This window comes from Phyllostomus hastatus, unplaced genomic scaffold, assembly GCF_019186645.2.
Source record: "Phyllostomus hastatus isolate PE091 unplaced genomic scaffold, TTU_PhHast_1.1 phas_contig_1, whole genome shotgun sequence".
Lineage (NCBI taxonomy): Eukaryota > Metazoa > Chordata > Mammalia > Chiroptera > Phyllostomidae > Phyllostomus > Phyllostomus hastatus.
This window is the reverse complement of record NW_025333498.1, coordinates 544,731-557,757: the sequence shown is the minus strand read 5'-3', so window position 1 is coordinate 557,757 and position 13,027 is coordinate 544,731. Positions and strand designations below refer to the sequence as shown.

Genomic DNA, 13,027 nt, shown 5'->3' with positions numbered 1-13,027 from the left:
GCATAGGTAAACACAGTTTACCTCCTCACACAACCATATCAAATTTACAACTAGACTATAGACCAACCATCATTCAGAATGGTCGGAAATCAAGCTGAATGAAAGTCCTACAAGTATGAAATTAAAAAAGAAACTACATCAAGATTGGTAGGAGGGGCAGAAACACAGAATGGGCTGGACTCATACCCATATGTGGTGGATAAAAATTGGGAGAGATATGTCAGGAGCGAAGGCTCCCAGCCGTACACCAGGACCCTAGCCCAGGGTTCCAGTGCCAGGAAGATAAGTCCCCATAACTTATGGCTATAAAAACCATCAGGGATTGAAGCTGGGGAAGACAGAAACTGTTGAGTTCCCTGACAGTTCTTCTTCAAGGGCCGACACACAGACTTACTCAAACACACCACCTCTGAGTTCTAGCACTGGGGCAGCATATTAAAAGGCATCAAAGACACATGGAGAGGAACTGAATTGTCTGGCATGAGGGCAAGAGTTTTCTCCCAGCCATAGTGTTGGCAGAGGCCACTCTTCCTTTTCTGAGCCCTCCTCCCAGAGAGTCTGAGAGTGGCAGGTAAGAACCATATCTGAGGCTACATCAACTTGGCTCACACTGTTTTCTCCACACTGGTGATTCCCTGAGATCCTGCCCCACCCAACTTTCAGGCCCACCCAAGCTGTTTCCAATAGCTTTTCCATACAAATGGCTTGTCTTAGCCCATGCTTCAGATTTTCCCAAATTCTCTCAAACAAGTGGCATCTGGCTTCAGCGAGCCCCGTACTTCTCACTAAGTTGCCCAAACCCAGCACTAGCAGCATCCAGCCATGGTTCACAACTTGGCCTCCCCAGAGCACCTCCAAGCCCAGCACAAGTAGCAGTCATCTGCAGATCATTGTGTAGCTTATGCTGTGTGACCCCAGACAGAATACAGGAGGTGGCTGACCTCAGATGTGCCAACAGTAATGAAGGCTCAACTACAATAAAAGGGTATACACAGCCCACACAGTGGGTATATCTCAGGCACCCAGGTTGGGTAATAGGGGAGGTTATGCCACTGGATCCTACAGAACACCTACTGTATTAAGGCACTCTATGAAGCCTGGGAGATGTAGCAGGTCTACCTAATACTAGAAACAAACACAGGGAGGATGCCCAAATGAAACAAAGAAACATGGCCCAGATGAAAGAACAGATCAAAACTCCAGAGAAAGAACTAAACAAAATGGAGAATAGAAATCTATCAGATGCAGATTTCAAAACACTGGTTATAAAGATGCTCAAGGAACTTAGTGAGGACCTCACAAAAAAGATCCAGAAATGAAGGATACACTAATTAAAATGAAGAACAATTTACAGGGAATCAACAGTAGAGTGGATAAAAGCTATAATCAAATCAGCAATTTGAAATATAAGGAAGCAAAAAACAACCAATCAGAACAGCAAAAAGAAAAAAGAACCCCAAAAACAAGATAGTAAAACAAGCCTCTGGGACAACTTGAAGTGTACCAACATTCGCATCATGGAGGTGCTCAAAGGAGAAGACAGCAAGCAAGAACTTGGAAACCTATTTGAAAAATAATGAAAGAAAACTTCCCTAACTTAAAAAGGAAATAGACATACAAGTCAAGGAACCACAGAGAGTCTCAAACAAGATGAACCCAAAGAGGCCCACACCAAGACACATCATAATTAAAATGCCGACAGTTAAAGACAAAGAGAAAATCTTAAGAGCAGCAAGAGAAAAGCAGTTAGTTACCTCCAAGGGAGTTCCCATAAGACTGTCAGTTGATTTCTCAAAAGAAATTTTTCAGACTGGAAGAGACTGGCAAGAAATATTCAAAGTGATGAAAAGTAAGGACCTATAGCCAAGATTACTCTACCCAGCAAAACTAGCATTTAGAAGTGAAGGACAGATAAAGAGCTTCTCAGACAAGAAAAAGTTAACCATTATTATATAAAATATTAAAGAGTCTTCTTTAAGAAGAAATATATTGGGCCCTGGCTGGCGTAGCTCAGTGGATTGAGCGCAGGCTGTGAACCAAAGTGTCACAGGTTCAATTCCCAGTCAGGGTACATGCCTGGGTTGCAGGCCATGACCCCCAGCAACTGCACATTGATGTTTCTCTCTCTCTTTCTCCCTCCCTTCCCTCTCTAAAAATAAATAAAAATTAAAAAAAGAAGAAATATATCAAGTTATGAACAAGAAAATGGCAATTAATACATCTATCAGCAATTGAATCTAAAAAACAAAACAAGCAGAACAGAAACAGAATCAATACATGAACATATCTACAAAGAACATATTGATGGTTGCTAGGTGGAGGTTCGGGGAATGAGCAAAAAAGGTGAAGGGATTAAGAAGTACAAATTGGTAGTTAGAGTAGTCATGGGGATGTAAAGTACAGCATAGAAACAAAGTAGCCGAAGAACATATGTGCATGACCCATGGACATGAATGATGGTGTGAGGACTGCCTGAGGGGGTGGGGTTGCTAGGTGGAGAGGGGACAAAGGAGGAAAAGTTGAAACAACTGTAATAGCATAAATGATAAAATATAATTAAAAAAAAGAAAGGAAAAACAAAGTTTTTAATTAAAAAATTAAAAGCTCATAAAATTCTTAGGAATTAAAAAGGCAAAAGATTTATATGATATGAAGAGAAAGCAGGATATAAATTCTTAGGAATTAATTAGCAAATGTATAGGATCTATAAATCTAAAACTACAAAACAGGAGTTGGTAATTTTTTTTGGTAAAGGGTCAGACAGTAAATAATTACAGGCTTTGCAGGTTAATGATCTGTGACATACCCTTGTGCTTTTCTTCCTTTTTCTTTATATTCTTTCTCTTAAAAAACTTAAAGAACGTTAACACCATTACAAAAAATTATGCTTTGGGCTGAATTGGGCTCATGTGCTATAACTGGCTGACTTCTGCTACAAAACATTCTCTGAAAAAAAATTGAAAAATCTAAATATAGCAAAATATATACTATTCTCACAGAAAAGTTAATACTGGTAAGTTGTCCATTTCAACCAGAACCCTGAAAGCTGGTTATGGAATTATTACATGAGATGTTAATACCCTTGTGGCACAGGCTATTTTTGTTTTGTTTTTAATTAACAGATTTTATTTTATTTTTTAAAGATTTTATTTACTTATTTTTAGAGAGGGAGAAAGAGAGAGAGAGAGAGAGAGAGAAACATCAGTGTTCAGTTGCTGGGGGCCATGGCCTGCAACCCAGGCATATGCCCTGACTGGGAATCGAACCTGCAATGCCTTGGTTTGCAGCCCGCACTCAATCCACTGAGCCATGCCAGCCAGGGCAGATTTTATTGTTTAAGAGTTGCTTTAGGTTTACAGAAAACTAAACAGAAAGTACAGAGATTCTCACATATTCCTTCCCTCCTATCCCCATCCCTCTCCTGGTTTCCCCTACTATGAAGTCCTTGCATTGGTGTGGTACATTGATATGATTGATGAACTGGTACTGAGACATAATTACTGATGGTCAATGGTATACATTAGGGTGCATTCTTTGTATTGCACAATTCTGTGGGTTCTGTCAAATGCATAATGTCATCTATCCACCGTTTCAGTATCACACAGTAGTCTCACTGCCCTAAAAATCCTCTGTGCCCTACCTATTCACAATCATTTCGTGTTTATGGATGGCAACAGAACAAGTTCAATTCTTCTCAACATTGCTTTCCACCTACCACCCCCAGAGCTTGGGACACAAACTACCAAACTGAAGAAAAGATGTGGGAATAACAATATTAAGTAGTAAAACAAATTCAAGATCTTGTCTTCTGGTCTGTGCCCAGGAAATGGGTAATAATGTGTTTTCCTAAATTCAGAAATATGGGAAAGCTCTGTCATTTTCCTAAAATAAAGTTGCTACCAGCAAAGCAAGGATTTTGTCCCAAATGTAGCATGGCTAGTGTGAATCTATGGCCTGCATGCAGTGGCTATGAAGGCCTGTCCCTCGGGGTCACCACAATGTCATTCTTAGAATTTCCTAGTAAGGAGCCCTTTGGGGCTTTGCAGATGGACTAGAATGCACGTTGACACCTTCATCCGCTGTAATCTTTGAGTGGCACCACATCTAGCTCATTTAGTGACCTTTTTCAGAGCAAAAACAATTAGTCTGTGTAATAATCAAATAATACAACAGAAAAAAATACATACAAACAAACAAACAAAAACAAAGAAAAAGAAGAGGATGGTAGAAAGGCAGGAAAGGTAAAGGGAAGGGAAGGGAAAGGAGAAGAAAGAAAATAGCATGAAAGCAGAGGAAATAGATGGCAGAAATAAGTAATATATCAGTTTGTATAATAAATATAAATGAACTTAATCCCTCCCATGAAAAGATAAAGACCCTCAAACTGGAGAAAATAATAATCAGACAATTTACTCTCTAAAAAAGTAAACCACAGTGATGCCCAGACATGGGCAAACATATATGCACGAAGAAAATATGGGTCGTGATATTGGAATTAGATACTGGATGTCCAAGGCAAATAACAGAATGAGTACATAATTTCATATCATTGAAGGGGAGACTATACAGTGAATATAAAAGGATCAGAAATCCCATCTAGACCATAAACACTGAAATACATGAAGCAAAAACTATTAAAACACAAGTAGACAAAAATGCAATATTCGTTGGAAAATTTAAAACAGCCTCATTCCTTTAAAATATCAAAGTAGACCAAACTGTAATGTGCAGTGTATAAATTGTGAATGATATAATACTTATTTTTATCATATGTACATACACATATACTATGTAATACACACACAAAACACACAGATTTCAGTTCAATGCCACAAGCAGCCAGCAACAGAAGTGTGCATTACAACTATAACCACCCAGAAAATAAAAAATACTTTCCTAAAAGCCTGAAGATTTTTCATGTTTCCAGACTTTTTTCCACAATGGCCATGTGTTACCTTTGTAACTAAACATCTTAAAAACAGAAATAAAAGGCCAAGAGGGAAATATATGGCATTTCCTTTATATGCTGAACTTTCTACCTGCTTCATATAACTTTTCTACTTCTATTTCCTCTTTGGGTCATTTTTTTCATGTTTTTAAGCTGCTTCATTAAAGTATCTTTTTAAATCACCATACACTCTATCGTGCACAAACCTGATTACAAGCAAATTAATGCGCTGATAACACACTTACCTTCTCACATATATCATTCAGCGCTCCAGCTAAGACACGATACGCACTGGTTTTCCCTCCAAACGGTTCCCCAACAATCATAAAACCATGACGCACAATCATCATTTCGTATATTTGGAGAATCTTCTCAGAAAAGAAGTTGGTCATTTGCAAATTCATGGCCTCACAGTTGTCTTTGATAGCCGCCAGCAAATCGTTGTAATCTGGTTTTGGCAGTTTCACCCCAGGAAACAGATCTGAAGTGATTCCCTGAGGATAGATGATTTGGGGTCTTATATATTTATACATTCACTATCTATTAATACATATGTATGTGTATATATACACACATGTACATGTATATATACATATACAAATACACACACATAAATATGATATAATTTCTCTCATTTTCATATTTAATATTGATGGAAATAGAGCCATTAAATCACAGTTCAACAGTATCTTAATAGCTTTATAGAGGTATGATTGGCATACAATAAATTGTATATCTTTAAAGTATACGATTTGATAAGTGAAATCAATTCACAAGATAATCACATATCTACCATTCCCAAAAGTTTCCTTGTGACCTCTTGTAATCCTCCTTCCCTCCTCTCCTTACTGCCTGCTACCTCCATCCCCAGGTGACCACTGATTTACTTTCTGTTACTATTTTTATTTGCATTGTTTGAAATATAATGGAGATAAATTATATTCTATGTGCAACTTTTTATTGTCTCACTTCTTTCACTTGGCAGAAAGATTTGGAAATTCACACATCTCAGCATGTATCAACAGTTCATTGTACTGAAGTATTCCATTGTATTAAAAGTGCCACCATTTTAAAATCCATTCCCCTATTGATTGACATTTTCATTGTTTTTAGTTTGGGGTTATTACAAATAAAGCTGCTCTGAACATTTGTGTAGAAGTCTTTTTATGAACAAATGCTTTCATTTCTCTTGGGTGAATATCGAGGAGTGGAATATCTGGATAATACAGGAGGTGTGTTTAATATTTTAAGAAACTGCCTGCTTTTCAAAGTGATTGCATTATTTTACATTCTCCCAGGAGTGTCTGAGAGTTCCAATATTTGATATGAGCAGTCTTTTTAATGTGAGCCTTACAAATAGATGTGTAACAGTATCGTATTGTAGTTCAATTTGCATTTCCCAACTATTAACATTTTTGCATGTTTATTTGCCATATGTATCACTTCATCAATAAAGTGCCTGTTCAAATCTTTTGCTATTTTTAATTGATTTATTTTCTTAATGGTAACTTTTGACCATTCTTTAAATATACATACAATTCTTCCATCTTGTATCTAACTTGTAAACATTTTTTCTTAGTCTGCAGCTTGTCTTTCATTCTTTTACCAGGATCTTTCAAAGAACAAACTTTTTAATTTTGATAAGTCTATTTTATCAGTTTTTTGTTTTATGCCTTGTGCTTTACTGTCATATTTAAGAAAGTTTTGCCTAACCCAATGTCACAAGGCATTTCTCCACTTTTTTCTAGAAAGTTTAGTCTTACAGTACATTTAAGTTAAAAAGTTAGAAAATAAATACTCTCTGATTTTAACACTAATTATAAAGACTGTCATATTGGTATAAAGATGAACAGATATATCAATGGGCCAGAACAGGGAGTCTGGAAATAGACCCACACCTGTGTGGACAATGCATTCTCAGCAAAGGCACTGAGGCAATTCCATAGATAAAAGATAAGACCGTCTTCAGTAAGTGATGCTACAATACCTGGCTTTGCCAAAACAGTAAACTTTACTCCGTATCTCATACCATGCACAAAAATTAGTTCTAAGGTATTTTAATCATTATAGTGGGTAGTATTTCAATCAGCTAGTGTCCCTTAAAAATTCATGCTCACCCAAAAGCTCAGAAGACGACCTTATTTAGAAAGAGGATCTTTGCAGATGTGAGTTAAGTTAGACGAGGCCATACTGGGCCCTAAATCCAATGACTGTCATCTCTATAGCAGAAAGGGGAGAGAGGCTGAGACACAGAGACACCCAGGGAAGGAGGCCCTGTAATGAGGAAGGCTGGAACGGAAGCAAGGCCGAGGCAGGCCAAGGAAAGTGGATGACGGCCAGCAGCCACCAGAAATGAGACGAGGCAGGTAAGGACTCTTCCTTGGAGCCCTTGGCAGAAACCACCACCGCGATTTCAAACTGTGAGAGGATGCATTTGGGTTGTCTTACGCCCCCACATTCCTGGTGCTTCGTTATGGTGGCTTTAGGAAACTAATGTAATCACATAATGTATTATTGAAAAGAATTATAATTCCATAATTTGTAAAGCTCTTAGAATAGTATCTGGTCCACAGTAAATGCATAATGTTTTCTAAATTAAGAAAAAAATCTCAAATTGTCCAAATTTTAACCTTGAGAGGAACAACTATCTCCAGAACATAGTTGGTATTCAGTGGATCTCAGCAAAGACCCCACTAGGTCGAACTGGAAATAGGTGGAGTTGTCCTTCTGGTTGTTACAAAGGGAGCAGTCCAGAGCACTGGGAGGGAGAGATGCCAAACGTACTGTGGGATAAGGGACAGTCTCTCACAGCAGGGCACTATCCTCATTGGAAATGACAGTTGAACTCCATTTGTGAAACACTGCTCAATAAATGTTCACTAAATGGACACACAACTGCATGAGACTACTTCTAGAGAGGTCTATTTCCCCTTTATGGAAATAAACATTGCTTCAGTTACTCCCGGAAAATATGTACAGTGCACTAGTACCAAAACAAAACCCCAAAAACCCAAAAAACAAAAAATGAAGGAAAACTTGAGGAAGAAAATGTGTGTCCATTTCTTGTAGCTTTGTTCTATAAAATATTTGCACTGCTAGGTCTAATTTCTAAGGGAAGCTCCTTTCTGAATGATGCAGCAGGGCTGCTATAGATAATGAGCAACACGGGACCCCGCTGCAGGGAAGTGCCCCTCCTTCCCCACTCCTGACAGTCCTAACGACGGCCATCCTTACACACTGGGGGCTGATGCCTGTACCTCCAGGCAGCACAAGTTTGTGCAACATCTAGCATTTCCCAGGAGCCCACACCCCATCCCTGATTTCCTCTACCTGAGATGTGGAAAAGGAAAAGCATGAAATCAAATTATAATATGAAAACTTCAAACCACCATTCTAATACTTCTTATCAATTATTTGTAATCTAATCTTAAAAATATAACAAGATTATTAAGCTTAGTTCTTAGCTAATCGTGAAAAACAATTTCTTAACAGCTACTGCACTCTTTTAAAGGAAGTACGCTTATCTATCTTTTTATTACCTCACTCGGTAATTCAACAAACATTTACCAACGACCTATTCTGTGCAAGCAAGTCAGTGCCGTGTCACATTGATTACTTTCCTCCACGGACCCTGCATTCTAGTGTTACTTATAAACAAGCATACAGATTTTGTAACTTTTGTGTGCTCATTATATTCTGTAGTTAAAAATGTACTATTTTAAAATCCCAAGTTGTTTAAAATCATCTGAAGCAACGAAACTAGCTAGCCACACTTCACACAGAACATGGAATGATCTATGTTTCGCTGCGCCATATCATTGCTTTCTGCAGCAGAAGTTTCTCCTGGGGAGTGCAAACTTGGACATTTGATAAATACATTATTATAAGAGTTCTGATACATTGGAATAATAAATGTTCTTACCTCAAAGAGTGGTAAATCATGGGACAAAAATTTTGGCAGATTGACATCAATAATAGATCTAAGCAGTAGAATTTCTTCATTTTCATTTGGATATTTCAGCTAAAAGAAAACACACTCATAGTGATATCAGCATCTGTTAGCTGCACCCGTGCATTTTCACACACACACACACACACACACACACACACACACACACAAATGAAACAAGCACACAGGCCCCAGAGGCGATGTAAACCTATGCAAAATGATTTTTTAAAATTATTTTCATTTAGTTGGGCTGTTACTAATTTTAGAATCTGACCTTTATTCTTGCTGAATTCTTTACTAGTTAATCAGGAAAACCTAGGTTTGACTAGCCACCTCCTCACAGAAGCTCTGAGTAACGGCCACTGGCAGGAATTCGATGGCTTGTGGCCGCAGCCGTTGCCTCTGTACTGGAAGAGTTTGACAGCCCTGTGCGTTTAAGGCCAGCAGTGGGCTGGGTGAGTTGAAATAGTCATTAAAAGTGGACAGTCATATACAATAGATGCATTTACATTTAAAACATAAACTCGTTTGACCACATTTTCATGCCAAGGCCTTTTCTCTGAGTGTAGGCGCCCACTTTCTTGCAAAAACACGTTAATAATGCATCATCTGCTCCACCCAGATTTATGGTTTTCTGGTTTGGCTTAAGGGGATCAAGCTCTTTGGACACTTGTTAGACCATCTAAGTCTAACAATTTTTAAGGTTTTTTTCAGTCATGTACTTTTCTTATCCATGACTAACTTAAATTCATTTTTTAAGAATTTCATCTTACTGAAACTTTCTTAAACAAGGAACTTAGGTTTTATAAAAACAAAACTCTCCCTTTCATGCTTATATATTGTGCATTTTCTTGACATTTAATTAAATGGCACAATAACAATAACATTCCACTGGCTTCAGAAAGTTTCATGAACGGGTAAACTCTCTTGCTAAGGGACACAGGTCATGTGACTGAGAGCGGCGGGTGGGGGCAGGAGCAGCACGCAGGCTGAGCGCTCAGTGCAGGCAAGTGTTAGTGTGTTCCAAAGTGGAGGCGGCTGGTTCCTGCTCAGTCACTTAAGTAGAGGGTGTTTCAGAAAACATATTAAATTCCAAAACACCCGTGGTAAATCCATCATTTACTGGTTGAACTCAACTCGTTGCTCATGCCCATAATGAGGTTCACATAATGCACAAAAATCTGAACTCAGAATTATTTATCCCAACTTCAACATTTATCTCACACCAAAGTGTCTCCTATCACCTTGCCTTTAATTTTCCAGAATCCTTTTCCTTTCTCCTCTAATAAATTCCATGCTCCTACTTAACTGACTTAGTCTTATGAAGTCAGTAATGCCTGGCAGTCAAGTTCAGCGGTCTCTAATCTCCAGACCTCCCAAAGCCAAAGCTAGTCCTGCTCACAAAAATTTTGTCTTTCATCAATCTAAGCACACACAAATTAGGAAGTATCAAAAGTTAATTTTGTTATTTGAGAAGCTACTTTATTTTTTTACTTTTATTTTTAATTATATTTTATTGATTATGCTATTACACTTGTCCCAATTTTTCCCCTATGTTGCCCTCCACTCAGCACCCCCCACTCCCTCAGGTGATCCCCACACCATTGTTCATGTCCATGGGTCATGTGTAGGTTCTTTGGCTACTCCATTTCCTATACTGTATTTTCCTTCCCCTTGGCTATTCAGTAGCTCCCTATTTGTACTTCTTAATCCCCAAGATGCTATTATTTTAAAGTAAATGTACATTGTTTCTTGATATAATAGAAACAAACTTCAAAATATTCAAGGCAGCACATTTCACATTCTAAACTGGCTTTGCACAAAGAATGATGGGATTCATTTGCAGGATTCATTTGCTGTTTAACTTTCATAGCCCCATTCATAGTTAAGATGTCGGTGATGACATACACTAGGACATGTATTATCTTTCCCATTATCTGACCACAAAGTAATCATGACATGCCAGGTTAAAACAAATCGCTGCTTCTAGTTGCATTTGTTTATTGCAAAAGAAAGTGATATGTTAGGCTAATGTGAAATAGAATATCACCACTATATATCAGAATTCTTGGTAACACTGTTATAGAAGATAAAAATGCATGCCACTGTTCTTAATCATGTGAGATATATTTTAAAATCTTTATCTTCTACACATCATGAATATGAAAATTTTATAAACTCCAAGGTCATACTTTGCATTTTCCTGTTAACTATTGCCTATGTTGCTTGCTTTCATTAAGACCCAATGCACAGTTATATTTCATAACTCCACAAAATACTACCAATGAAAATTTACCCAAGTCTTAAAATACCTAGGTTTTTAATCTATACTTGTAATTTATATCATTTTTAAATGTAAATATTATGTTGCAAAGCAATTACTGCTAGTCTATGGTTAGCTGCAATTGTGTAATTATATTAAGTGACAATGTTTAGGGATTTTTGTATGTACTTATTAAGTTGTGCATTATATCCTTTAAAGCTATACATGTTCATGTAGAATAATAACTTTCAAAATATTTCTCCACAACAAACAATTTTCTTCCTTGGTAGTGCCTAGTTTCATATATTTAAATTTATGGGGCAGACTTCAAATCACTAAGAATCACATGTGTCAAGTTTTACAAACCATAAAATTTCCTTTTTCACATGTGCAAATAATGAATTTTTAGTACAATAAAGGAAATGTTTTCTGGCTGATGAAACCAACTAGTACTGGGAGCTCTGTGAACACAGACCCACTGTCCTGACATTCACGAACAGAAAATGCATGAGTGGACAACGCCGAGTCCTCTACCTTTAGATTCCCTGCAGCGGTAAGCACCGACTTCACAGCTCTCATCCCGTAGTCGTAGTGGTGTTGTGATGACAACTGTTCCGAGCACAGGCGGTAAGTAGCCACAATTTTCACGGACAGAGGCCGCGCTGTGACAAACCCGCAGGAGTACAGGACGATTTCGGCGATCATGGCATAGTCAGGCACCATCATCGCCACCGTCCGGAAGAGGGCCTGGAGGGGGGGGCGGGGACACGTGCTTCTGGAAGGACCGTCCTGAAGATAACCCCACTCTTCACTTAACCCCACTCTTTACTTCGCAACACGGTAGTTTCATAGCTTTTCAGCAATATTATTACATTACAATGTCCAAGTCATGTCGGTAAAAACACTGCATTAAGAAAACTGGCTTGTTATTATTACTATATAATACATTTATCATTAAATTTTTATATAAATATTTTCCTTAAGGTATGTTTTAAGAACTTTACATTTCTGTCATACTTAAATCTTTGGTGAATTATTCATTCACATGAGATTTAAAGTGTCAGTCATGTATGATTTTTCTGGGGAGCGACCCGGGACAGACAGAGAACGCCAGACTCTCGGGGGAAGCCCAAAGGCTGGGCTTCTGAGAAGGCGCCTGGCGCTGGGACCCTGAGCTTCAAAGGAAACTCTGCAGGTATTTAATCAGTCGTATCATTTGAAGTTAATCAGGTAACCCTAATAACAAGGCTATGTTAGATACAAGATCTATTTTGAAATATTCTTAACCTTTTAGAATCTTCAGTCACCATATCAGTCCTTTCGCCAAGCAAAAATAAAGAGAAAAAAAGTTAAAATAAGACAAGGGTAATAATTATGAGAGATAAATAAATTTTCCAAATTGTAAAGATGATCTCATGGTATTTTAAATATTGTGGGGCAAATAAATGTCACATGATGGTAAGTAAGTAGCAGACTGAATAGATTTTTGAAGAATAAATAAGAAAATTCAAGTTCAGAATGTTGGTATATGTCGAGGCTTCAGCAGCTCATGCAGTAAAACATGACAGTCTTGTGCAGAAGAGGGAAAATGACACTACTCTAGAAAAATGCCAATGTATTCAGATAGTTTGTAAATGCCTCCTGGGAGTTATTGAAACACCAAAAACACAAAGCAGATAGAAAATGAATGCATCTTGCTCAAGTGATCTGTTATTGAGAACAAATAAAAGATTTGCATCAAACAAAATCCTTTCAATGCCTTATGTTAATTACTAGCTAGAAGACAGTACTGTTATTTTTCAATAAAGTTACCATTCAAGAAAGAAAGGAATAAAATGTGAAAGATATATAGCTTCAAACAGATACC

At 37.7% G+C, this 13,027-nt stretch overlaps 1 protein-coding gene across 1 annotated transcript in view; it reads right to left on the bottom strand.

Moving 5' to 3' along the window:
* DNAH7 (dynein axonemal heavy chain 7) overlaps positions 1-13,027 on the bottom strand; it is a 228,158-nt gene that overhangs the window by 119,657 nt on the left and 95,474 nt on the right. The window contains exons 29-31 of the mRNA XM_045850123.1: positions 11,695-11,907; positions 8,871-8,969; positions 5,194-5,442 (exon numbers count right to left, since the gene is read on the bottom strand). Of these exons, the coding sequence (XP_045706079.1) occupies positions 5,194-5,442; positions 8,871-8,969; positions 11,695-11,907 (561 nt within the window). The remainder of the gene's footprint in view (positions 1-5,193; positions 5,443-8,870; positions 8,970-11,694; positions 11,908-13,027) is intronic.